Raw genomic sequence first — 26,503 nt, forward strand, 5'->3', positions numbered from 1 at the left:
CATATTAGATGTCTGCGTCTCTGTATAATAGTAACTATGATTTTCTTATTATACCAATGCGCGAAATCAGCTTCTTTTTCTTCCCTTTTATGGCGATGCCCTTTAAAAATAGTGTCAACATTGGCGTAAGCAGAATCGACGAGTACCCAATACAAAACACATACCCCTAAAGCAAAATCATGGTGCTCCCATCCAACCTGAAGGAATTATATATCGAGTGGTTACAGGAATTAGTTGATGGTTTGAGCCCTAAACAAGAACAGCTTAAAATTGCTTATGAAAAAGCGAAGAGGAATCTACAAAATGCTGAAGGTTCATTCTATTATCCCATAGATTTGAAAAGAGTAAATGGAATTGGCAATACAATAATAAAGAGGTTAGATGCGAAGTTGTGTGACTATTGTAAATTGCATGGGATCCCTCCTATCGAGGCACCTTCTTCAACCCAAACAACTAGCGTTAGGCCATCAAAGAGGACCACAACAGGTTTGCGCAGTATAGTAAACTCGAGTAAAAATGACAAGAATGAAACTTCTGAAGAGAGCGGAACTAAGAAGAGAAAAATTAGGAAGTACATACCCAAAAAGAGGTCTGGGGGTTACGCGATCCTCCTTTCCATGCTCGAGCTGAATGCTATTTCTCGAGGCGTTAGTAAAGAGCAAATTATCGAACTTGCAGGAAAATATAGTGAACACTGTATGACTCCAAATTTCTCCACAAAGGAGTTTTATGGTGCTTGGTCATCTATTAGTGCACTTAAAAAACATTCTTTGGTTCTTGAGGAAGGTAGGCCCAAGAAATACTCACTAACCGAAGAAGGTATACAATTAACGAAGAACCTAAAACTAGCAGACGGAATTTTATTTCCCGAAGAAAGTGATGGACCTAATGCGTACTTTGCAAGTAGAAATGACAGTAGCGAATTGACGGCAAATTTGACCGACCTTCGTGGTGAATATGATAAAGAAGAAGATATCTGTGATTTAAATGATACTTCCTTCATGTTGGATATAACTTTCCGAGATTTAAGCACTCCACAAAGGCTGCAGGATAGTTCATTCAGAAACGAAGGATTTCACGCCCAAACGAACATGTCCTCCCATAAGCTAAAAGAGGCCTCAGATAATCAACAAATATCTAATACTGCATCAAATTCTAAAAACAAAACTTCTAGAAGAAGATACAATGGAATAAGTTATGAATTGTGGCGTAACGGTGATTTCGAAATTTTCCCAATTATTGATCATAGGGAAATTAAGTCACAATCTGATCGTGAATTTTTTTCAAGAGCATTTGAAAGGAAGGGCATGAAGTCAGAAATAAGGCAACTCGCTTTAGGCGATATTATATGGGTTGCAAAGAATAAAAATACAGGAATGCAGTGTGTGCTTAACACGATAGTTGAAAGAAAAAGATTGGATGATTTAGCTTTAAGCATAAGAGATAACAGATTCATGGAACAAAAGAATAGGTTGGAGAAATCTGGTTGCGATTACAAGTATTATCTTATTGAAGAGACTATGAGTGGCAACATTGGAAATATGAACGAGGCACTAAAGACTGCACTTTGGCTCATTTTGATATACTACAAATTCTCAATGGTAAGAACATGTAATTCGGATGAGACAGTAGAAAAGATACACGCTTTGCATACTGTAGTTTCTCAACATTATTCCGAAAAAGATATCCTAGTTATATTTCCAAATGATCTCAAGAACCAAGACGACTATAAAAGAGTGCTTTTACAATTTCGTCGAGAATTTGAAAGAAAGAGTGGGATTGAATGTTGCCATAATCTCGAGTGTTTCCAAGAACTGATGGGAAAAAGCGATCTAAAGACGGTTGGTGAGTTGACTATACATGTTTTAATGCTTGTTAAAGGTATTTCCTTAGAAAAAGCAGTAGCTATTCAAGAAATATTTCCTACTTTAAATAATGTTTTGATGGCATATAAAACATGCTCTTCGGAAGAAGAGGCAAAACTGTTGATGTTTAACATCCTGGGAGATGCACCTGGCGCGAAAAAAATCACCAAAGGTCTTTCAGAAAAGATATATGATACTTTCGGTAAATTGTAGTGACATGAAGGAAGGTGTTTTAAAAATAAAAGTGACAACATTCATTTTAACTAGTGTATAGATATATAAGAAGAAAGCATTGATCTTTTCACTGCAGCTTTACTAAAGGCATGTCTGCGAACCACATCTATATATCATGATATTAGCCGACCACTTGTTATTTAATGATAGGTGCGAAAGACATAATGAACATCAACTCCATCATCAAAAACTTTTCCAATTTCTTCCAATGACAAACCCTTGACTTCTGGATACCAAAAATACACGAAAAACCAGGCACAAACAGTAAAAAAAGCAAACACGAGCATTGTGCTCTCATCACCAATCGTGTTGATAGCACTCAAGTATGTCATCGAAACAAGTGCATTGGTTAGCCAATTCGTGCAGGCTATACAGGATGCCCCAAACGATCTCCTGTTCAAAGGAAGAAACTCCACACACGTCCATGGAACACTGCCCATAGCTGAGGCGTATGCCGCAACGTAAATTACAACTGAGGTCAAAAGTAAACTAACTCGGTTATGACCGAAGCCTACACTACAGAGAAGTAACCCGAGCGTCATAATCCAAATTGTTCTCAAAAGAATTGCTCTTCTTCCCAAGGAGTCCATAGTGTACATCGCGAAAAAAGTGAAGATGAAGTTTGTTGAGGCAATTAAAATTGGGGGTAGTAGAGGATTTTTTATATCAAACCTTGCAAATATTATTGCCGCGTAATACATAAACGCATTGAAACCAGTGACTTGTTGGAAGAACATTAACACACAACCTACTATTAACGCTCTTATCGTACGCGGTTCCATCCTATGTCTTTTCTTTCTATGGGATGTAACTCCGTTTGAGGTTGGTTCTCGTAGCGATGACAGAATAGCAGACGAGGAAGAGATTGTATTAATGTTTCTTTCTGTATTTGAAGAAAGCCTCTTACCATTGGATGGACTTGAAGTTCCTGAGACCGAAGTATCCACATATCGAATGGGAGAATGAGCTTGCACAAGTAAGGGTTCGCTGACATCTTTGTATATTCGTAACTTATCAAGTTCAATTATTAGCTGCTTGATTTTACTATTAACATGATGAGTAGATGCAGTGGGATATAGCATTTTTAAAGAATCCCTAGCATAGAGAACATCTCCTTTAGAAATGGACCATCGTGGCGATTCAGGTATAAAGTCCAGTATGGAAATGAATAAGATGGCGGGAATAGCGGAAAATGCAAACAAATATCTCCAAGAATTATCGATGTCTTGGATAAGAGATGCAATTACATAGGAAATCAATTGACCTCCAGTGATGGCAATAATGTTCAAAGTCAACATAAAACCCCTGATTCTGGAAGGTGAGATTTCGCTTAGAAATAAAGGGACACACTGGGCAGATACCCCAACGGCGATCCCAACCACTAGTCTACCACAAATCAAGAATTTCAATGTTCTTGCTGTAGCCATTCCAATTGCAGCCAGAATAAAGATTGAACAACAAATCGCGAGGGTAATTCTTCTTCCACATTTATCTGCTAATGGAAACGCTAGCATGGAACCAAAAAAGGAGCCGACACTGGTACTGGAAGTTATCAGCTCCTTCTGAAAATCAGTCAAAACTGCCAAGGACAGATCTTCAGGCTTCAAAGAAAGCAGAACACCTGATATTACGCCTGTATCATAGCCAAACAGTAGCCCACCAACGGTAGCACCCACAAAGATCAAGGATGTTTTGAACGTCAAAGCATATGGCAATTGCTCAATATCGTTGGCTGTGTTAGATGTTACCTGAGAGATGATGGAATACAGATCAGAATAAACGTCTTCACTTTCTGCTGTAGACATACCTCAATCAAGTTTTCGCCTGCCTGTCGCTTGCCCTTACGCTTCTATTATCTACCGAGAAAAGGCAATTTTTGAGTACACGCTTCAGTTACAAATATATGGTTGTTTATGGCTCAAGAAGATTCTTTGTTATGCCAATTTCGTCACACATACACATCAGTTGTTATGGTATCTTTCTTGAACAGGTCCGTTCGATTATTAATCGAGTTCGATGTTCGGATGTTGCGATAATATTGGTGTAGCGAGAAAGATGTAGCGGAAAAAAAGGAGAAGGCTTTGCAATAGCATTGAACAACCAGTCCCTATAGAAATATAGCAGAGTGAGGCTCACAGAAGTATTCAGAATTAAAAGTCAACGGAGCTAATACGTTCATATGAGTTTCAAAGGGTTTACCAAAGCTGTTTCTAGGGCACCTCAGTCCTTCCGCCAAAAGTTTAAAATGGGTGAGCAGACTGAGGATCCTGTTTACGAAGATGCAGAACGTCGTTTCCAAGAATTGGAGCAAGAAACTAAAAAGTTAAGTGAGGAATCGAAGAGGTACTCAACTGCGGTAAATGGAATGCTGACACACCAAATCGGATTTGCGAAATCAATGGAAGAGATTTTCAAACCCATTAGTGGTAAAATGAGTGACCCTAACGCTACCATACCGGAAGACAATCCACAAGGTATTGAAGCTAGTGAGCAATATAGGGCAATTGTTGCGGAGTTACAGGAAACATTGAAGCCGGATTTGACTTTGGTGGAAGAAAAAATTGTCTCGCCATGCCAGGAATTGTTGAAAATTATTACTTATATTCGTAAAATGGCAACCAAGAGAAATCACAAAAAGCTAGATCTAGACAGACACTTGAACACTTACAATAAGCATGAAAAGAAGAAAGAGCCAACTCCTAAAGATGAAGAAAAACTGTATAAAGCACAAGCCCAAGTGGAAGTTGCTCAACAAGAATATGATTACTATAACGACTTGCTGAAGACTCAATTGCCAATATTGTTTAGTTTAGAAGCAGAATTTGTGAAACCATTATTCGTTTCTTTTTACTTCATGCAATTGAACATTTTTTACACTTTGTACAACAAACTTCAAGACATGAAAATTCCATATTTTGACCTAAACAGTGACATTGTGGAATCGTATATGGCCAAGAAAGGTAACGTGGAAGAACAAACTGATGCCTTGACTATTACCCATTTCAAAGTAGGTTACTCTAAGGCGAAACTAGAGATGACCAAGAGGAAATACGGTGCAGGAACCGCTGAAGGCTCACCAGTAAGTGGTGCGTCAAGCGGAGTCGGATATGCTGCTGGGTATGGTGCAGCAAGTGCAGCTTCTCCAACATCCACAGGATACGGATATGGTGCCGCAACGCCGGGCTATGCGGCTCAACCGGCCGCACAGTATGGTGCTGATGCTGGTGCTGGTGCTGGTACTGTCCCAGGTACCTACCCTCAATATGGTGCTGTACAATCTCCACCACTCACCGGATTGGGATTCCAACAATCACAACAGCAGCAACAAGGCCCACCGCCCGCCTATTCTAATCCTTTAACATCACCTGTTGCCGGTGTCCCAGCTGCCACTACCGCTGCGACTGCAGCTCCTGGCGTTGAAACCGTTACCGCATTATATGACTATCAAGCTCAAGCTGCTGGTGACTTGTCTTTCCCTGCTGGCGCAGTTATAGAAATTGTCCAGCGTACTCCAGACGTGAACGAATGGTGGACAGGAAGATACAATGGCCAGCAAGGTGTGTTTCCCGGGAACTACGTGCAACTCAATAAGAACTAGCAAACCCCTCTGTGTTCTATACCTTTCGATTGTAAGGATACTAAGAGCGTCCTTTTCTTTTTCTTTCCTTTTGTAATGTTTCTCAATTTAAGTACTATGTAAGGCAATTCATCCTTTCTACTAACTTATGTGTTGTCTATGTCTATCTATTCTGAACATGCGGCGGGACCTTACCCTGCCATAAATGGCCCAAAGGGGAAAGAGCGCGTTCTCAAATGGGCTGTTGCCTTCCCAATATGGACCAATGGTTACCACATTGGGAAATCAGTTTTGTTGGCCGCCTTCCCAAAGCGTCGTAACCCAGTCTCCTTTCTCTTTTATAAAACATCATCTCTGGTCGATGACACAGCCCAGTTGGGAAACAGCAGCTAGTAAATAAAAAGAAAAAACAAGACTAGTTGACTGGTGTGGAAGGAACTCACTTACATTACTCAATATCTTCAGACAAGGTGTACACATTCATTACTGTTACTAAATTAAAAGCATTAAATCTTTTAACTCGCGAAACTATTAAGTTAAATTGGACGATCTCAAAAGAGAAGACAGATTGAAACAGCCTCCATTTTGTTTTCTTAGAAAACAGGCCGGTTATAAGTCATCACATTATTTACTCCTTTTGCTGCTATTAAGACTAGTGACTTAAAATTTCATACTTTTTTTGACCGCGTAAGCTTCTACGTATCACAGAAGTTATTAGTTTGAGTTTTCTTCGGAGAAGTTCTTTTCCAGTTTGCAAAGACAGTTCTCATTTCACAACTGTTATTTCCCAAACTTGGATAGCAGATAAACTAGCCTTCAATTTTGCTTCTTAGTTTGACGTATTTTTCTCCAGTACTACAGGCTTCATAAAACATAATAAAATTTTCTCATCATGCCAAATAGTGCTTTAAAGCAAGGTCCAAAGAATGAAAATGCTTCTCCTTCTAAAGGCCATGTTCCAAGTTTTTGGAAACAGTTCATAAATAACCCCAAGAGTATGTCATCCGAAAATATTACAGTTCCTAGGTCACCCACTTCACTTTCAAGAAATGCGCAACCAACGACTTTAAAACGGCCTCCATTATCTTCAAGACCATATTCATATAACACTCCTACAAAAGATAGAAAGTCCTTCTCCAAATCTACGAAACAGAACAATACCAATAGTAACAATAATTCTGGGACATCTCCCCATGCAGAGTTTAAGAACTATAGAGATATGTTTTTATCCAGTAGAAATGGCTTCACTGGCAGAGTTTTTGGCGTCACCTTAGCAGAATCACTAAGCGTTGCCAGTGCAGAAGTTATTGTTCAAAGTGAATTGGTTAGTTTTGGTCGGATACCCATCGTAGTAGCTAAGTGTGGTGCCTACTTAAAAGCTAATGGGTTAGAGACCCCAGGTATTTTTCGTATTGCAGGCAATGGTAAAAGAGTAAAAGCGCTTCAATATATCTTTTCGTCGCCACCCGATTATGGTACTAAATTCAACGACTGGGAGGCTTACACGGTGCACGATGTTGCATCCCTCTTGAGGAGGTATCTTAATAATTTGGCCGAACCATTAATACCATTATCTCTATATGAGCAATTCAGAAATCCACTACGAGCTAAACCAAGAATTCTAAGACATATGTTAACCCACGAAGTTTCCCATCCAAATGCTAATAAAACGAATAACCTAACAGTAAAATCGAGTAGGCAGAATTATAATGATGATGGCGCTAATGATGGCGACATTGAAAAGGAAGACGTAAAAGATGATGAGGAAAAAAGAAGAAGGAAAATACGCCATAAAAGAAGACTAACTCGTGATATTAGAGCAGCTATCAAAGAATACGAAGAACTGTTTGTTACTTTATCCAATGATACAAAACAGCTAACTATATATCTACTTGATCTACTGAGTCTTTTTGCTAGGCAATCACAATTCAACCTTATGTCTGGAAGAAATCTAGCCGCCATCTTCCAACCTTCAATATTATCGCATCCTCAACATGATATGGACCCAAAAGAGTACGAATTATCCCGACTTGTGGTGGAATTTTTAATCGAATATTCCTATAAGCTATTACCTCATCTTTTGAAGTTGGCTAAAAAGGAACAACAGGAACGGTTGTCGACGGAAAATATGAATAATGGTGGAGAAAAACAAAAATCTGATCCTATTGCAATACCAAGAATCGCCTCGTCAGATACCCCATCAGAAGTCTCTTCCAATAAGTGCATACCGACAATGGAAAATACTAATAAATTAGATCGCCCGACATTATCACCAATATCCACCTCGATACCAGAGAACTCATCAGATTTACAGACATCTAAAATGTTGAAACCACCAAAACAGAGGAGACCTCATTCAAAATCTTTTGGATCCACCCCAGTTCCACCGGATGTTATTGCTAGTAATAAAAGACGGACAAGGTTATTCCCATGGTTACATAAACCAGGAATTTTAAGTGACACTGGTGACAATGGTGATTTAACTGCTACTGAAGCTGAAGGCGATGATTATGAAGAAGAAAATATTGATCCATACAGTCAATCTCCATCTAGTATGCAATCTGGTTCTTTACCCAAACAGCATCATTTGCCAATTCCTCGGATGAACAGATCGTTAAGTGGAAATAGTACCAACTCGTCGTTCAACGTCAGACCAATTTCGATGATTTTGACTAGTGGTAATGATAATTCTGCAGACCATTTAGAATTACTAGGTAATACTCACAGTAATAATGAGCGTAGTCATGTTTTGCCGCTAGCTGAAGATGATGGAGACGAAAGAAATTCAAGATCACGCAAGAGGGAATCATGGTTTCAAAGACTGACAAGTCGATCAGGCTCTGCCAACAGAGCCTAATAATAGCATCCTTGGTTTCTTATAACTTCCTTCACTTCTTTTTTTTGTTATTTCCCTGAAATGACTATCGAGCTTTTTTTTCCTTTGATCACCTACTGTATAATCAGTATATAAGTTTCATTCCCTTTTCATGATTTATAACAACAAAGAATAAACAAACACACAATATGAATCAGAAAAAAGAAAAATTACGGACAATTATTTTGTAGAAACAGTAACAGTATAGCAACCAAAAAAGAAAAATCTAGAATTTAATATGATATGTGCGGAGAAAGCGAATAGTTTAAGATTCCTTAGTAATTAGCCCTCTTGGCAATATTACCGCTTGTTTTCTCTTGACCATATCAGACTCTTCAGATAGTCTGGCATTAAGGCTTCAATTACTAAGCTCGTGAGAAAATATTGTATGATATATTCTGAAATATATATTAGTATATATATATACTGATACTCGTTTATTAGTCTAGTTCAACAACATCAGAATTGTTTAATTCATTCACTAACTTCGCCCTTTTAATACTGGGCCCACCAGACACCTCAATATCAGCCGACCTTTTTTTTGACTCATTAACCTGCTCGGTATCAATGATAATGTCACCTTCATCTTCATCTAATACTACGATACCCTCTACTCCATCACTACCTGTGGCTGTAGCTATATCATTATCTCTTTTATTTGCCTCCTCCACTTCATTTTTTGATAGATTGCTACCAACCTTCAGTAGCGGGACTTCAATGTCCGGTAATCTGCACGTATTATGAGGGAGTTCATCATTAACATCCAGATACAATTCAATAGATTTACGAACCATCGTATCGCCTTCTTCATCGGAAAATAGTAATATAGAGCCATTTCCTAGATTAACTTCTGATAAAGTGCGATCATTTAAATCTTCAAAGTCGTAATCGAGTAATAATCTTTGATTGCTTGCGTCTAGTAGCGAGATATCATTCGGAAATGCATATTTTTCACGAATTAAACAGACCAGATCTGATAATTTTATTTTCTTTAGGCAATCGCTGGATAACCTGATGACACCCCTACAAACTTTAGAACAAACAGGGCAATTGCAATTTGGAGGAGCTAGTTTCGGATTCGATAAGTATCGATTTTGGGACAGATTGCTTGCCTTAGCTGTGAAGGCCATATTTAGGTCTGTGTATTTAGTGACGGGTGCATATTCCAAAAGGTTTAAAACCCGCAACGAAATTAATGACGACAAACCGGCAATAATAGCGTTTGTTGTTGCAATGGCGGGAATGATGTTACCTGCGATCTGCTTTATGTCAAATACAGATTTCATTGGAATATTGAATATATGACATCTTATATTTGCTGCCGTGACGACAAATTCTAAGGTATCAGCATCATCTTTATCGAACTCAATATGATTTTGTTCTTTAGCATATCGATCCATTAGTTTTCGTGTCGTTGTAAAGAAATGACTAATTTGCTCCTGTAACGTCCCAACAGAGTTAGAGTCAAACTTGATTGCTTGTGTAGGTCCCTTTATTTGCGAGTCTGACAACGGTACTGGCCGCGTTCTTGTTTTCCATAAATTCTCAATGGCTAGCAATTTGTTTATGTCTTGAACAAATAATTTTCTAAGGATCTCTGGAATACGAGATACATCTTTGGAGATGACAATTTTCTGTAGTTCATGTAACTCATTTGTCTCTTGCTTGATACGCTTGATTTCTTCAGAATCGTCTGTGCCCCAATCCTTGTCATCATCTTCATTTATAGAAGCCTCTGACGCGAACAGCTGGTTGAACAGAAAATTCTTCGCCCAAACAATACAATGAATTGGCTGGGAAGGGGTCGACCTGATAGTACATACGGGAAAAGTCTTCGGCGTTTCCTTCTTTGTACATTCAAAGCACTCAGTTTTACCGGGAATAATCGGTTGCATATAGCCGTCAAAACCAGCTGTCCCAGATTCTAGCAAGGGTAGTGATAGGAACTGGGATATTTTATTAACATAACGTCTTGCAGCCAAGTTATCAAGGGCATTGAAAACAATGTCAAATTGCTGAAACCAATGTAAAGGAAAGGCAGAAATGTCCATAACATTGCCTTGATAAGGCACTAATTTAGAGTTATTGAAATGTTGAACTGCCTTTACAGCTGTGGTCGATTTTGGTTGCTTGATATCTTTCTGTCTGAAAAGGAATTGTCTGTTTAAGTTGGAAAGATCAATAGTGTCCAAATCGACAATATGTATTTCTCCGAATTCCATCAAAATTATATCCTTCAATAACTCAGAGCCTATACCTCCAGCACCGACTAAGAGACATTTTGAAGACCGCAACTTTTTGAAACTATCTTCACCAATAATTTTCACTAAATTTGTTTCTCTGGGCATTATTTCTTTTGCTGACCGAGCGACTTAGAGGGTATAGATCCTTAAGATGTGTAGGAAATGTATTACTATTCAAAGATCTTAATTCAATGTAAACATCTTCGCCATTTAAAAAAATTCCAAGCAGGAAAAAAAGTAAAACAAAAATGCGGAAGCCGGGAATCGAACCCGGGCCCCATGCTTGGGAAGCATGAATTCTAACCACTGAACCACTTTCGCTAATTGTATTTAACAACTTCAGAATAATGTGTGAAACAAGAGCATGTACTAGAAAGTAACAGCAATTTCGCGCGACCAATAATATGGGTAATTGCTAATTACTGTTGATAATGTTGGAATAAGTGATTACTACTATCCATTTATTCGTATAGATTGGTGTAGAAAAATTCTAATGGTAGAATTTCCTGCACTAATAAGATAAAGGCCTATTGAAATTTTCCTACTACAATTTTTATGAAGAACGTATAGTAGTAATCGCTTATTCCAATAGAATGAAAATCAACTGTCGTCTGTCAACTAGTAGCCATAATACTCGTATATTATTATATACGGTGTTAGAAAACGACCTAAGTTATGAAAAGCTGAAATGCAAGGATTGATAATGTAATAGGATAATGACTGACAACATATAAAGTGACAATAAAAGCATATACAGAATTATGTAGAATTACGAGTTCCAATTATTGGATTCCTATATTCTCGAGGAGAACTTCTAGTATATTCTATATACCTAATCATATTGCCTTTATCTACAATGGAATCCCAACAATTATCTCAAAATTCACCAGTATCTCATTAATAAGGAAAAAAATACATATGCTCGACACTATTTTTTTAACACCTTATTACCATCCTTATGGTAGATCATTAAGTAACTGACGAATCCTTCTCCATTTGGATCACAATTACCGTTAGAGTCGACTTCGCCTTCACCGTATTTGAAAGTTTGGTAATTTTCAAAACCGAAGTATTCATACACGGATCTGGCGTGCTCGGCAATAGCTTCCAAGACAATGGCGCAATTTTCTTCGTCAGCTCTCCTCTTGTACTCTTCAAAAATCGTTCTTACAGAACCTCTGATTCCTTTTTCATTTAAGTTTTTACCAACACAAAACAGATAGTAGTAGTTTATCTTCTTTGGGATGACTTGCTTTATACGCCCATTTATATCGTCGATAAAGTCCTTGTTGAACTTTTCATCATTACTTCTTGCTTTGGCAACGTGAGGTGGGATACTCCACACTGCGACAGCGTCGAAATTGTTAACTTCCGATATCTCACCATAAGGCGAGTCCAGGTAGGGCAATACAATATCGTTTGTAATTGCCTCCGTAGATACGTCCTCGCTTAAAGGAATGTTCAAAATTTTCTTCGAAATATAATGAAATGCTGGTGAGCCACTGAAGGCAATAGCCAGAGTTTCTGCAGCTCTTCTGCCATCCTTTGTCTTGTTTAAGACGCAGACTTTGTTATCCTTAACCTCGTTACTTTCCACTGGGGTTGGCAGTTTGTTCTCGAACGTCATTATGCCTGGTTACTTTTCATGAATTTTTCCTTGAGATGAAGCCTGAGTACCCACATTTGGTCTAATCTCAAGCACAATAGCTGTTATATATACGCCGGCGGCATTTCCTTTTTTTCAGTTATCTCAGCCCCTGGGGCCCTGATGCCGTTACGTAACGTTTGTTGTGATTTGGGGTGGCATAGTTGCATGCTGATAGAAATACGAAGATAAGAAAGAAGAGTTTTCCACTGGTTGCTTTATTGAAGTTAAGTTCTTGTTCGATCGAATGAAAAAAAATCAGCCGTGCTGCTCCGTGGAACACGCGGAAGTCTGTTCGGTCTTTACAATTCAACAAGCTGACTGGTCATACGTTAGCCTCCTCACCACTCGTATGTTCGACTGAAGTCTCGAGGCAGCCTTTTTTTACGCGTTCGTATGGCAGGTTTTCTTTCAGTGTATCTCTCTCACTTCCATCGCAACGACATGTTATTCATACACCTTTCTTCCCCTGCTTTTAGCGCAACGGACAGAAAAGAAGAAACCCGAGGCCAGCATACTAATATAGATCGGCAGAAGTAATAAGTAAAAACCGAAGCCGGTGAATACATACTGAAGCGGGGGAAGAGGGCAAGATAAGCATAACGGCAAGGCTCAAGAGGCCAAAACAAAAATGATGGACAAGCATAAATATCGTGTGGAGATTCAGCAGATGATGTTTGTCTCCGGTGAGATTAACGATCCGCCCATAGAAACTACATCGCTGATTGAAGACATAGTGAGAGGTCAAGTGATAGAAATTCTTTTGCAGTCAAATAAAACAGCACATCTCAGGGGAAGTAGGAGTATTCTACCTGAAGACGTCATTTTTTTGATTAGACATGACAAGGCCAAAGTCAACCGTCTGAGAACCTATTTGTCCTGGAAGGATTTGCGTAAGAATGCCAAGGACCAAGATGCCAGTGCAAGCGTAGCAGGTGGTACTGGGAACCCCGGAGCAGCTGGAGAAGATGAGTTGAAAAAAGCAGGTGGCGGGGAGAAGGACGAAAAGGATGGTGGGAACATGATGAAAGTGAAGAAATCTCAGATTAAGCTGCCATGGGAATTGCAGTTTATGTTTAATGAACATCCGTTGGAGAACAACGACGACAACGATGATATGGATGAGGATGAGCGGGAAGCTAATATAGTCACTTTAAAAAGGCTAAAAATGGCCGATGATAGAACTCGAAACATGACCAAAGAAGAGTATGTTCATTGGTCCGATTGTCGACAGGCAAGTTTCACCTTCAGAAAGAACAAAAGATTCAAGGATTGGTCGGGAATATCACAATTAACTGAAGGTAAACCTCATGATGATGTCATTGATATCCTCGGTTTTTTAACTTTTGAAATTGTTTGTTCTCTAACTGAAACCGCTTTGAAAATCAAGCAAAGAGAACAGGTTTTACAATCCCAAAAGGACAAATCCCAACAATCTAGCCAGGATAACTCTAATTTTGAATTCACATCATCTACATTACATAGGAAAAAAAGGTTATTCGATGGACCCGAAAATGTCGTAAATCCGCTCAAACCAAGACATATAGAGGAAGCTTGGAGAGTATTGCAGACAATTGATATGAGACATAGAGCTTTGACCAACTTCAATGGTGGAAGGCTCAGTTCTAAACCAATTATCATGTAAAGATTTGTATATCTATATTTTGCGGTGTATGGGTTCTGCAATGGGATGAGAATTGTGAACTAAATCATCGGAAAAATACAAATAAAGAAATATGTACATAGATAGGCGGTATGTAGATGGTTATATCGCAGTTGAGGCTTTTCTTTTGTAGAGGAGGTGCAACGAGTAAGGTGTGTTATCAAAAAATTGCATCATGTTTAGATACTGTGGGGCAACAAAAACCCTACCCTTAGTATTCTGCATTAACCGATTTACGTTGAGGACGGCATCGTTTGCTAGGCCGTTTCATTTTAGTTCGCATTGTCAGCACAATGGTAGGACACCTGATGAAAGCAGTAGTAATAAACATGAAATACGAGCACCTGATGATACTATTTGGAAAAAAAATGTGGAACCTCAATGGCAGCACTTGAAAAAGAAATTCAATGAGCTGTACTCTAGGTTTAACTTCCACAGAGATCAATTATCTTATCAAGTCAATAAGGCCAAAAAATCCATCCAAGAGGCGAACAAGAAACTATCTGAGCAAGAAGACGAAATTAACGATTCCCGTTTAAACTATAACAAGGACGAATTGACAAGTGGGAAAATTGAAGGATTGCCCTCCGAAAGAGAACAGCATAGAAAAAAATGGTCGAGAAAGTTGGAATTTTATTTTGACTCTTTGCAAGAGACTTTGTTCACAGCCACACGTGCTCTAAATGATGTGACTGGTTATTCTAGTATTCAAAAACTCAAATCCAGTATTAGTCTTATGGAAAAAAAACTAGAAGCTACAAAAAAAGAGCATAAACTGTACAAGGCACAGTACGCAAACGCCATAGACGAACGCGCACAATCTCAACGAGAAGTCAACGAATTATTGCAAAGACAGAGTGCGTGGTCTTCAAGCGATTTGGAAAGATTTACCCAATTATACAAAAATGACGCGTTGAATGCTAAACAAGAGCAAGAATTGAAAAACAAAGTCAAAGAAATAGAAGGCAAAGAAGAACAATTAAATGATGACTTGTACAGAGCAATTTTGACCAGATACCATGAAGAACAGATATGGTCGGATAAGATTAGAAGAACGTCCACCTGGGGTACATTCATCTTGATGGGTATGAATATATTCTTGTTTATTGTCTTGCAATTACTATTAGAACCTTGGAAAAGGAAAAGACTAGTGGGATCCTTTGAAGAAAAAGTCAAAAGTGCTCTCGAGAAATACTCCGAGGAACAGAATATGAAGGTGGATAAACTGTTAGCTGGCAAATTATCCGAAGTAACAGATCAAGGTAATGAGGAAGATCTCAGCATAAAAGAGCCCTTAGAGCAGAGAACAGTATATGAAACTGATAGGAGGGAGACTGGCAGAGTTGAAATTGCAATAGCTGAGACTACTTCAGCTGGAATAAAATCCTTCGGGGATATTTGGGAACGGATAAAGACATTTTTTGTTACTCTAAAAGGCATAAAATTCAGGGAACTTGATGCTCCATTAGTGGTCAACACGTTAGAATTCTACCTGTACTCGATTTCACTAGTTAGTATGACAATCTTGATATCTGGTGTGATATGACATTGATGTTGCGCAAACACTCTCAAAACACACATGCATTTTTTTATCTTTTATCCTTGTACATAACACAATCATAAATATACGATAAATAGTAACATCTTGGCCTCATTAACTCTTCTCACTTGACAAGTATAGTCCATTATAATCATGTATCAGTAATAGGCGGTCCTCCTTCGTAGTGCGCGATGTGCCCTTTCTATATTTTTTCTCAAAGGAAGGTGGCAAAACAGTGAATCTACAATAATTAGGAATGGCCAATATAAAGGTAGACTAAGAATAATCAGATCAACCCTTATAAAGCAAGCAACTCTCTACCTCTTCTCTTTACATATAAAGTAAACAAGAGGAAATTGAACAAAATACAAATATCTATAAAATAATAAGATCGTAACAAGATGGAGGAACTAGGTATTGTGTCACCTGCTGAAAAGACAATCGAAGAAAAATCAACCGTCAAATCATATGCATCGTTGCTGGCTCAACTCAATGGCACAGCTAATAATAACAGTGCCCTATCTAATGTTAACTCTGATATATATTTCAAATTGAAGAGGTTAGAAAAAGAGTACGAATTACTGACTTTGCAAGAAGATTATATTAAGGACGAACAACGCCATTTGAAACGTGAATTAAAAAGGGCACAGGAAGAAGTCAAGAGAATTCAGTCTGTTCCACTAGTTATTGGACAATTTCTAGAACCTATTGATCAAAACACAGGTATTGTTTCTAGTACTACTGGGATGAGTTATGTTGTTAGAATATTATCAACTTTAGACCGTGAACTATTAAAACCGTCCATGTCCGTGGCGCTACACCGTCATTCAAATGCTCTAGTTGATATTTTACCTCCTGATTCAGACTCTAGTATATCTGTCATGGGTGAAAACGAAAAACCTGATGTCACTTACGCGGATGTTGGTGGGTTAGATATGCAAAAGCAAGAAATTAGAGAAGCCGTAGAGCTTCCATTGGTTCAGGCGGACTTATACGAGCAAATCGGTATTGACCCTCCTAGGGGTGTCCTTTTATATGGCCCACCGGGTACGGGTAAGACGATGCTTGTTAAAGCCGTCGCCAATAGTACAAAAGCTGCATTCATTAGAGTCAACGGCTCCGAATTTGTTCATAAATATCTTGGTGAGGGTCCAAGAATGGTTCGCGATGTCTTTAGACTCGCTAGGGAGAACGCCCCATCCATTATATTCATAGATGAGGTAGATTCCATTGCCACAAAGCGTTTTGATGCTCAGACGGGTTCCGATCGTGAAGTACAGCGTATTTTGATTGAGTTGTTGACACAGATGGATGGATTTGATCAATCCACTAATGTTAAAGTTATTATGGCCACGAACAGAGCGGATACATTGGATCCAGCTTTACTAAGACCAGGCAGATTAGATAGAAAGATTGAATTTCCCTCGCTTCGTGATAGACGTGAACGTCGTTTGATTTTCGGTACGATCGCCAGTAAGATGTCTCTTGCCCCAGAAGCAGACCTGGATTCGCTCATTATTCGTAATGACTCTCTATCGGGTGCTGTTATTGCTGCCATCATGCAGGAAGCTGGTTTGAGAGCAGTAAGGAAAAACAGATACGTCATTTTACAAAGCGATCTGGAAGAAGCTTATGCCACTCAAGTCAAGACTGATAATACCGTCGATAAGTTCGACTTCTACAAATGATCACCGTATACACTTAAATGTAAGTCTAAATAAAGTATTATGTACATTTCTATCTAGACATCACTAAATGAAAAAAACATACAGACACCACTTTTTGTCACGCCTATATGATTATTTCGCACGCGAGCGGACGCCCGTTAGCCAAGTTTTTCACATTTTTTTTTCTGTATCTTTTTTTTCCATATGAGATGGTAAGATGAGCACTCATGATATTTTATCCAACAGATTATACCTAACAAATTAAATAAGCGGTTTGTCTTAGCGTAGTATTTGCTGTTCAAAATTGATTGTTACTTCGTGCCCACTTACAGCAAAAGAGAATTGACTAGGGAAGAAAATGGTACAAGAACAGGCAATTTTGAGCTGCATTGAGCAGACTATGGTTGCCGATGCTAAGGTTATCAAACAGGCAGAACAGCAGTTATTTGAGTTTCAAAAACAACCTGGCTTCACTTCTTTTCTACTCAATATAGTGTCTGATGATAATTTTGCGTTGAACATTCGTCTTTCTTCTGCTATTTATTTAAAGAACAAGGTTCACAGATCATGGGATACTAAGAGAGAAGACGGAATAAAGGCCGATGAAAAGCTTTCTATCAAAGAGAGATTGATCGAAACTTTGGTCAAGAATTGTGAAAATAACCATATTAGGCCCATCTTGGCTGAAACCATAAATGGGATACTTGTTGGTCAGGAAGACTGGGATTTAGCACCTGTCATCAAGAATCTGTTATCGAGTGGTGATACAGCGTATATCTATCCTGGATTATTGCTATTGTTTCAACTTTGTAAAGCTCATAGATGGGATATGGTTGGATCGAGAGACTATATAGATTCTGTTATTGAAGAACTTTTTCCTATTGTGGAGGGGATAGCCTCTAACTTTGGCAATCAAACGGATTACAGATCTAATGAAATACTATACCTAATTTTGAAATCATTCAAGTATGCGTGTCTGAACAACTTACCTCAATACTTTAGTCAACCTGAACGAATTATGTCATGGGTGCAATTACATTTGTATTTATGTTCGAAGCCATTACCAGCTGAAGTAATGGAATTAGATCCTGCAGATAGGTCTCTAGACAAGAGAGTTAAAGTCAACAAATGGGGGTTTGGTAATTTGAACAGATTCTTGCAGAGGTTCAACAAAGTCACAAAGGCTATTACCAAAGAGTTCATTGATTATGTTTTTAACACTATTGTTCCTGTAATTCTTCGAGAATTCTTCAAAGATATAGAGGCCTGGGGTAACAACTCTTTATGGCTATCCGATTCATCATTGTATTTCTTGATTTCGTTTCTGGAAAAATGTGTTACAATTGATCAACTTTATCCTCTAATCGAACCACATTTACAAATTATCTTTGAGAATGTCATCTTTCCATGTTTGTGTGCTAATGAACAATCCATCGAATTATTAGAAGATGACCAAGAGGAATACACCAGACGTTATTTTGATATTAATAGAGAAGGCTCTACGCCAGATGCTGCTTCAGCAGATTTTATATTCTTGATCGGGTCCAAACGTCCTGAAAAATTGAACAGTATTCTACCGTTCATTAATGATATTTTCACTAGATTTGACACCAATATCAACGATATAAACGTGGCATTTAAAGAAGAAGGTGCTTTGAGAACATTATCTAATCTATTCTCATTCATAGATGAACCATCTATTTTGGAGAATATTTTCGGTCACTTCATTGTACCATTGTTATCTCAGGACAAGTATATGTTTTTGGTTGCAAGAAGTTTGGAAACGATAGCACTGTACTCGGAGGAATTCAAAGATATGAACATTTTGTCTCAGTTGTTTGAGTTGACCTATACCAACTTCCTAAATAGTAGTGTTTTACCGGTGCAAATTGAAGCTGCTGATGCCATCAAGTGTTTGATTGTATCCAATCCTCAAATTCATCCGGCGGTCTCTGCACATGTCCCAGGCATGATGGAAAAATTATTGAAATTATCCAAAATTTTCGAAATCGATATCTTATCTGAAGTCATGGAGGCATTAGTGGAGAGGTTTTCAGACGAACTATCCCCATTTGCTAAAGATTTAGCTTCGAATCTAGTTGAACAATTTCTACGTATTGCCCAAGCATTAGTAGAGAATCCATCAGAAACGTATAGTGCAAGTGATCAAGAGCAAGAAATTCAGGCCAGTGGATTGTTACAAACGATGACTACCATGGTCATGTCAATGAATAAAGTTTCATTGATCGAGTCCTTAGCACCTGTGGTCAAATTTGTTGTGCTTCATGCGCAAATCTCATTTATCACGGAGGCCGTCGATTTACTGGATGCCTTAACTATTTCATCACATCTGCTTTATAACCAAATCGCACCTCCAATATGGGAACTGTTACATGATATATTGGATTCCTTCCAAACATATGCCATGGACTATTTTGAAGCGTATAGCATTTTCTTTGAAACCATTGTCATGACAGGTTTTCCTCAAGATCAAACTTATGTACAACCTTTGTTGGAAATTCTATCCGCTAAGTTGGAAAGTGAGGTTGATTACGATATCGAGCATGTTATGCAAATTCTAATGTATTTTGCACTATCAATGAGAGACATTCCATTATTCAGTAAAGCCATCAAAGTATCCACTAATGACGAACTTGGATTGGACTCTAAATGCATTGTTAAACTAGGATTGGCCAATTTATTTGTCAAACCAATTGAAACATTACAAATCATGGAAACTGAGGGTTTTACTATAAATTTCTTTACCAATTGGTTTAAAGAGAAGTTTTACAGTGTGTTCACTATTAAATTACAAATTCTGGTCATTTTGACCCTTTTGAAGTTACCTGAAATTCCTAATAGCGTCAGCCCACTACTAAATAACTTGACTAATAGATTAGTGGAGCTAACATTATCATTACCTAAAGCTATTAGGAATCGTGATGCTGTTACTGAGGGTAAATCCTTAGAAGGAGACTTAACTCCAGAAGAGGAGGAAGAATATTTTATTGAATGTGATGATGATATGAAGGAGACTGTGTTGGATCAAGTCAATGTTTTCCAGGAAGTACATGCCTTCTTCAAGAATTTACAAAATGAGGATATTAGTAAGTATGAAAAGGTAATAAATTACCTAGATGAATCTAAAAAAGATTCCTTGCAGGTAATTTTAGAGTTTGTTTCTCAACACTAGGGAAAAGACGAAAATATAATCCAATGTGACATTTTGAAAGAAGGATATTAGTTTATACTCTAATATAAAAGTATAAAAAGCAGTTTTCTTTTTTGGTTTTTTTGTTCTTTTTCTGGTGGGTTTTCCTTTGTTTTAAATACATACATGCGTGTGCTTAACGTTTTCCTATGTGGTTTACTCTCGTATATAGCATAATTTTGTTTAAACCTTTCCGTTTCAAGAAGAGTCCTCCGATTTAACAGGGTCCGATACACTATTATGGTGCAATCTTGATCTTGACTGTCTAAACAACTCCTCTTGTTGTCGTAGCAGTTCTTCTTCAGAGAGACCAGACTTCTTGAACTTAGAGTCTCTAGTTTCTTTTACCTTTTGAGATCCTTTGAAGTTTAATAATATCTCCTCTAAAAATGGTATAAACTCATTGTATTCCAGTTCTTCAAGGGCCTTGATCACGTGCTCGGGCGCTATGGTTTTCTTAGCCTCATTGTCCGCCATTTCGGAAGCCATCGAGGACAATATCATTATAAACTCTATACCGGAGTTGATAATTATTTCTCTCGCGTCCTTGGTGAACATCAAGTCTTGGTCCAGTATTTCAGATATCATCTTTTGCACGGTCGCTAAAGACATATGGTTTTTCTCCAAGTTAGTAAGACTGCATAGTACTTACTTCAAAGTTTGGGTTTTACAATGATACTACAATAAACATACCCTTGGGGAGCGACACATTATCGGAGTCTCCAGCCATCAATTAATCAATAATACAACGGTATCAGTGAATGTCGCTTTGATTCTTCTTGCCAGTCTTAATCTGGTAACTCTACACGATAGAAGACGACAGGGCGAGCAGAGGGCGAAAAGCGCGGCCGTTTATATAGGAGAGAGCAGCGGGCTGGGCATTCTAAAGAGGTGAAGATATTAACGGCACATATTTCAGTGCGTTTAAGATAAGAAACTTGGAAGTAATTAAGCATATCAAATTTTTTAGGCTAGTAGTGGCACAGACAGATTATTGTATATATTGAAGGCAATCTTTTTGTATTGGTTTGCGTTAGACATATTATACAGTTCCCCTTATTTATTAATATGTCACGTTTCACGGGGATGAGCTTCTTGACAAGAAAATTTTATCCAATTTTTTTTCTTTTTTCAATATCTTTTCGCAGGTGAAGCGATGAGGTGAAAAATTTAGCAAGTATTGTATATACGTATGGAATTATGGATGCCGAAGATTGAGTATATTTTTGCTTAGCAGGTAGGTAAAAGATAATCAGGTATTATAATTATTTACTATTGATGGATTCACCTGTTGTACTTTCCGCTTACGACCCATCAGGTCAATATTTGTGCTACGTGACCGTAGCTTTGGACAAACAACGTATTGGTGTGCAGCCCACTCAGAGGGCTACTACTTCCGGGGTTGATGCTGTATGGAATGATAATTTTCTGTATTTAGAAGATTCAAAATTGAAAGTGACATGTTTGAAGTGGGTGACCTTGGCTTCTTCAGACACAGTGGCTATTATATTAGGTATGAATAGCGGTGAGATTTGGTTATATTCGGTACTGGCCAACGAGGTCACTTACAAATTTACTACAGGCAATTCTTACGAAATTAAAGACTTGGATTTGATGGGCAACGAATTGTGGTGTATCGACTCCAGCGACGCATTTTATCAGTTCGATCTTTTAGAATTTAAACTGTTGCAGCATTTCAGGATAAGCGACTGCGTTCAATTGAACAAGCTAACCATTGTTCCTACAGGAAATTCAATCACAAAGCTTTTGGTGGCATCTCATTCCATTTCTTTGATCGATATCGAAGAAAAGAAGGTTATATCGACGTTTCCAGGTCATGTATCTCCAGTATCGACGCTGCAAATTATAACCAATGATTTCTTCGTATCTGGTGCAGAAAATGATAGATTTTTGAACGTATACGATATTCATTCTGGTATGACCAAATGCGTCCTTGTGGCTGAGTCAGATATCAAAGAGTTGTCCCATTCAGGCCAAGCTGATTCGATCGTAGTAACGACTGAGGATGGTAATTTAGAAATCTTCGTTGACCCACTGGTATCGAATTCAACAAAGAAAAGAGGTAACAAGTCCAAAAAATGTAGTAAAAAGATTCAAATTGCTAGTAAAGACGGCAAAAAGATCCCGATTTATAACGCCTTCGTTAATAAAGAAGTTTTGAATGTGTCATGGTTACAAAATGCTACAATGCCTTTCTTCAAGAACTTGCAATGGAGAGAATTACCCAATGAATATACCGCTGAAATTTCCTTAAGTTGGAATATTAAGAATAGATCCGCCAATCGTGATTTACATGGTACAGACCTTGCTTCAGCTACCAATTATGTGGAAGGTAACGCGAGGGTCACTTCTGGAGATAATTTTAAGCATGTTGATGATGCTATAAAGAGCTGGGAAAGAGAATTGACTTCCTTGGAACAAGAGCAAGCTAAATCCCTGCACCCAAATGAACTATTGACGGAAACTTTTGGTGACAAGCTGGAATCAAGCACTGTCGCAAGACTCAATGGGAAGAAGAATAATTTAAAGGGTTCCAATCTCAAGACTGCCACCACAACAGGTACAGTAACAGTCATTTTGTCGCAAGCATTACAGTCTAATGATCATTCACTATTGGAGACAGTGCTCAATAACCGTGATGAAAGAGTCATTAGAGATACCATTTTCCGTCTGAAACCAGCCTTGGCTGTCATCCTCTTGGAAAGGTTGGCGGAGAGAATTGCAAGACAAACCCATCGTCAAGGCCCATTGAACGTTTGGGTAAAATGGTGCTTGATCATTCATGGTGGCTATTTGGTTTCCATCCCAAATTTGATGTCCACTTTATCGTCGTTGCATTCCACTTTGAAAAGGCGCTCCGATTTACTACCAAGATTACTAGCACTGGATGCCAGGTTAGATTGTACCATAAATAAGTTCAAGAGTTTGAATTATGAAACAAGTGACATCTACCTATCAGAACCAGTTATCGAAGAAGATGAGGAAGAGGTTGAATATAATGAGGAACTCGATGATGCCGGTCTTATAGAAGATGGCGAAGAGTCTTATGGAAGTGAAGACGAAGGCAGTGATAGTGGTAACGAAGAGGAAGACGAAAAGGAATATACCTCATCTAAACAAGACGGTCACTTGGAAGGAGAGCATACCAACCCTGAAGAGGAAGAAGCAGGTTATAGTGATGTTGAAATGGAATAGATGATATCATGCATAAAAATGCATTCACGCATGAAAATACAAAATAATTTCTAAGCACATACATGTTTATATAGAGTTCACCACATAATGTAAAAAAAAACAAAGGATAATTAAGACAGTATCCCACGCAAAGAGATATATGTCAAATAACCCCCACATTCATCTCTTCTCTGGCACTGTCTCTCGCATTATTAACGGCAAGGCCATCTAGAAAATATAACTGACCATATATACGTCACCACCATTGCTTGGCTAACTTAGAAAAGACAGTACCCATTTCTTCCGAGTCACTTCTATTTGAAAAAATTAATTAAAATTCAAACTCAATTAATATCATTCAGCTAGTTTGACTTCTTTCATATTTTTGCATTTTTCGCGTAAACTGTAAAGAAAAAAATTTTTCTCCTTCCACCTGTCCCAAATCGGGTAGCGATGAGCTGCAATTGAAATTTCTATTTAAACGTATTTGATAAGCCCAATTTCCGTTACAATTTGTTCTTCTTTCGCAATATTAGTTCGGTAATCCTTTCTTTAAATTTTTCATGTAGCTGGAGTTACACGATGTAGTCCCTTGTAATCTGTCTTATATTTATATTACTGTTCGTCTCTATTATAACCGTTCCGTTTCAATAATGTCTGCAAATGATAAGCAATATATTTCGTACAATAACGTCCATCAATTATGTCAAGTATCCGCTGAAAGAATTAAGAATTTCAAGCCGGACTTGATCATCGCCATTGGTGGTGGTGGTTTCATCCCTGCTAGAATTTTACGTACTTTTCTGAAGGAACCTGGTGTACCAACTATTAGAATCTTTGCTATTATTTTATCCTTGTACGAAGATTTAAACAGTGTAGGCTCAGAAGTTGAGGAAGTCGGTGTGAAAGTTAGCAGAACACAATGGATCGATTACGAGCAATGTAAATTGGATTTAGTTGGTAAGAACGTTCTTATCGTGGACGAAGTCGATGACACCCGTACTACACTTCATTATGCTCTAAGTGAATTGGAGAAGGATGCTGCTGAACAAGCAAAGGCTAAAGGCATCGATGTTGAGAAATCACCTGAAATGAAAACAAACTTCGGGATTTTTGTTCTACATGACAAGCAGAAGCCAAAGAAGGCAGACCTACCTGCTGAAATGTTAAATGACAAGAACCGTTATTTTGCAGCCAAGACTGTTCCAGATAAGTGGTATGCATACCCATGGGAATCTACTGATATTGTTTTCCATACAAGAATGGCTATTGAACAAGGTAATGACATTTTCATTCCTGAGCAAGAACACAAATAATGATAAACGTATCTTTCAACAATTCCCAACATACAACGGAACATGTACAATAGTCAATCCATATAGCAATGCTCGTATGTATACATATATCTAATTATTATCTTCAAGTTTATTACAATACCCCTCGCCGGTAACCTTTCGGCCGCGATTGTGTTTTGCTTTTGTTCGCACCCAATCTAATGCGGTGTTTGACACATACATGACATCTACTTGATACCTCATGTCTTGCAACTTGAAGACAAGACCAATTTCTCTCATTAGCAAAGCTTAGGAAAGGGGTTGCAAGGATCAGCCAACGACACTATTAAAAGGCAGATGACTATAAGTAAAATACCCATATGGTTGGATTGTGATCCTGGTCATGATGATGCTATAGCCATTTTATTAGGCTGCTTTCATCCAGCTTTTAATCTTCTGGGAGTCAGCACATGTTTTGGTAATGCACCACCCAAAAATACAGACTATAATGCCCGCTCTCTTTTAACTGCAATGGGCAAAGATCAGGCAATTCCTGTTTATAAAGGTGCACAGAGGCCTTGGAAAAGAGAACCTCATTATGCTCCTGACATACACGGAATATCCGGCTTAGACGGTACTTTATTACTACCCAAACCAACATTTGAAGCGAGAACTGATAAAACTTATATTGAGGCCATTGAAGAGGCAATACTAACCAATGTTGGCGAGATATCCTTCGTTTCTACTGGGGCACTTACTTCATTAGCTACACTTTTGAAGTATAAACCACATTTAAAAAAATACATCAAATATATTAGTATTATGGGAGGTGGACTTCATGGCCTAGGGAACTGTAATCCAAATCTTTCTGCTGAATTCAACGTGTGGATTGATCCTGATGCAGCGAATGCTGTATTTCAGGATCCTGATGTGAAGGATAGATGTATATTGGTCCCTCTAAATTTGACTCACAAGGCCATAGCTACCTGTGAAGTTCAAAAAACAATATTTAATGAAGACCATGACACTAATTTACGAAAACTGTTCTTCGAACTTTTTCAGTTTTTTGCCCATGCCTATAAGGATATGCAAGGTTTTGAATCAGGCCCGCCTGTACATGATCCAGTGGCTTTGATGCCACTTTTAGATTTTTATGGGTGGGATCCATCCTCTGTAGTTGGATTTCACTATAAGAGGATGGACATATCCTGTATTGACGATTTTCTCAATGAGAATTCAGGGAAAATTATCATTGAAAAAGAGTATCCAGGTGACGGTAATCTGGGTACTATGGTCGGTTTAAATTTGAACATCCAGTATTTTTGGGATCAGGTTTTTGCAGCATTAAATAAGGCAGACAAAATGTCTACGATCGAATAACTGCATTTCGTTTGTGTTTTGTTGCCTGCTTTTTTAATGAAAATACGTTCCCTTCACTTTTATTGATAATGGAATGGGTACTTCTAAAAGTTGTGGTGATGTATATAAACATATATCTATATGTATTTCTACAT

The 26,503-nt window shown here is 38.2% G+C and overlaps 14 protein-coding genes and 1 non-coding gene across 15 annotated transcripts; 10 read left to right on the plus strand and 5 right to left on the minus strand.

Annotated features, from left to right (window-relative positions):
• Positions 1–179: 179 nt before the first annotated feature.
• On the plus strand, positions 180–2,078 carry MUS81 (Mus81p; the record flags this gene model as incomplete). The annotated part of the gene is made up of 1 exon (XM_056221585.1): positions 180–2,078. One exon carries the CDS (start codon positions 180–182, stop codon positions 2,076–2,078), a length of 1,899 nt encoding a protein of 632 aa, XP_056081362.1.
• A 161-nt stretch (positions 2,079–2,239) lies between these two features.
• CIN10 (Cin10p) lies at positions 2,240–3,904 on the minus strand (the record flags this gene model as incomplete). The annotated part of the gene is made up of 1 exon (XM_056221588.1): positions 2,240–3,904. The coding sequence occupies one exon, from the start codon at positions 3,902–3,904 to the stop codon at positions 2,240–2,242; it is 1,665 nt and encodes a 554-aa protein (XP_056081363.1).
• Positions 3,905–4,278: 374 nt separating this feature from the next.
• On the plus strand, positions 4,279–5,697 carry RVS167 (amphiphysin; the record flags this gene model as incomplete). Its single annotated transcript, XM_056221589.1, has 1 exon — positions 4,279–5,697. The coding sequence occupies one exon, from the start codon at positions 4,279–4,281 to the stop codon at positions 5,695–5,697; it is 1,419 nt and encodes a 472-aa protein (XP_056081364.1).
• Positions 5,698–6,568: 871 nt separating this feature from the next.
• On the plus strand, positions 6,569–8,533 carry SAC7 (GTPase-activating protein SAC7; the record flags this gene model as incomplete). Its single annotated transcript, XM_056221590.1, has 1 exon — positions 6,569–8,533. The coding sequence occupies one exon, from the start codon at positions 6,569–6,571 to the stop codon at positions 8,531–8,533; it is 1,965 nt and encodes a 654-aa protein (XP_056081365.1).
• Positions 8,534–8,991: 458 nt separating this feature from the next.
• UBA2 (E1 ubiquitin-activating protein UBA2) lies at positions 8,992–10,899 on the minus strand (the record flags this gene model as incomplete). The annotated part of the gene is made up of 1 exon (XM_056221591.1): positions 8,992–10,899. The coding sequence occupies one exon, from the start codon at positions 10,897–10,899 to the stop codon at positions 8,992–8,994; it is 1,908 nt and encodes a 635-aa protein (XP_056081366.1).
• Positions 10,900–11,043: 144 nt separating this feature from the next.
• On the minus strand, positions 11,044–11,115 carry Smki_4.trna25G. Its single transcript has one exon. It is a non-coding gene; the product is annotated as a tRNA-Gly (tRNA).
• Positions 11,116–11,722: 607 nt separating this feature from the next.
• IAT4 (Iat4p) lies at positions 11,723–12,421 on the minus strand (the record flags this gene model as incomplete). The annotated part of the gene is made up of 1 exon (XM_056221592.1): positions 11,723–12,421. One exon carries the CDS (start codon positions 12,419–12,421, stop codon positions 11,723–11,725), a length of 699 nt encoding a protein of 232 aa, XP_056081367.1.
• Positions 12,422–13,070: 649 nt separating this feature from the next.
• SPT3 (transcriptional regulator SPT3) lies at positions 13,071–14,084 on the plus strand (the record flags this gene model as incomplete). Its single annotated transcript, XM_056221593.1, has 1 exon — positions 13,071–14,084. One exon carries the CDS (start codon positions 13,071–13,073, stop codon positions 14,082–14,084), a length of 1,014 nt encoding a protein of 337 aa, XP_056081368.1.
• A 193-nt stretch (positions 14,085–14,277) lies between these two features.
• Positions 14,278–15,648, plus strand: SHE9 (She9p; the record flags this gene model as incomplete). The annotated part of the gene is made up of 1 exon (XM_056221594.1): positions 14,278–15,648. One exon carries the CDS (start codon positions 14,278–14,280, stop codon positions 15,646–15,648), a length of 1,371 nt encoding a protein of 456 aa, XP_056081369.1.
• Positions 15,649–16,043: 395 nt separating this feature from the next.
• RPT3 (proteasome regulatory particle base subunit RPT3) lies at positions 16,044–17,330 on the plus strand (the record flags this gene model as incomplete). Its single annotated transcript, XM_056221595.1, has 1 exon — positions 16,044–17,330. The coding sequence occupies one exon, from the start codon at positions 16,044–16,046 to the stop codon at positions 17,328–17,330; it is 1,287 nt and encodes a 428-aa protein (XP_056081370.1).
• Positions 17,331–17,667: 337 nt separating this feature from the next.
• SXM1 (Sxm1p) lies at positions 17,668–20,502 on the plus strand (the record flags this gene model as incomplete). The annotated part of the gene is made up of 1 exon (XM_056221596.1): positions 17,668–20,502. One exon carries the CDS (start codon positions 17,668–17,670, stop codon positions 20,500–20,502), a length of 2,835 nt encoding a protein of 944 aa, XP_056081371.1.
• Positions 20,503–20,718: 216 nt separating this feature from the next.
• NCB2 (negative cofactor 2 transcription regulator complex subunit NCB2) lies at positions 20,719–21,250 on the minus strand (the record flags this gene model as incomplete). Its single annotated transcript, XM_056221597.1, has 2 exons — positions 20,719–21,122; positions 21,214–21,250. 2 exons carry the CDS (start codon positions 21,248–21,250, stop codon positions 20,719–20,721), a joined length of 441 nt encoding a protein of 146 aa, XP_056081372.1.
• Positions 21,251–21,798: 548 nt separating this feature from the next.
• On the plus strand, positions 21,799–23,736 carry UTP5 (Utp5p; the record flags this gene model as incomplete). The annotated part of the gene is made up of 1 exon (XM_056221599.1): positions 21,799–23,736. The coding sequence occupies one exon, from the start codon at positions 21,799–21,801 to the stop codon at positions 23,734–23,736; it is 1,938 nt and encodes a 645-aa protein (XP_056081373.1).
• Positions 23,737–24,368: 632 nt separating this feature from the next.
• On the plus strand, positions 24,369–25,031 carry HPT1 (hypoxanthine phosphoribosyltransferase; the record flags this gene model as incomplete). The annotated part of the gene is made up of 1 exon (XM_056221600.1): positions 24,369–25,031. The coding sequence occupies one exon, from the start codon at positions 24,369–24,371 to the stop codon at positions 25,029–25,031; it is 663 nt and encodes a 220-aa protein (XP_056081374.1).
• Positions 25,032–25,346: 315 nt separating this feature from the next.
• On the plus strand, positions 25,347–26,369 carry URH1 (trifunctional uridine nucleosidase/nicotinamide riboside hydrolase/nicotinic acid riboside hydrolase; the record flags this gene model as incomplete). Its single annotated transcript, XM_056221601.1, has 1 exon — positions 25,347–26,369. The coding sequence occupies one exon, from the start codon at positions 25,347–25,349 to the stop codon at positions 26,367–26,369; it is 1,023 nt and encodes a 340-aa protein (XP_056081375.1).
• Positions 26,370–26,503: the final 134 nt, after the last annotated feature.

This window comes from Saccharomyces mikatae (assembly GCF_947241705.1).
Source record: "Saccharomyces mikatae IFO 1815 strain IFO1815 genome assembly, chromosome: 4".
NCBI classification, from domain to species: domain Eukaryota; kingdom Fungi; phylum Ascomycota; class Saccharomycetes; order Saccharomycetales; family Saccharomycetaceae; genus Saccharomyces; species Saccharomyces mikatae.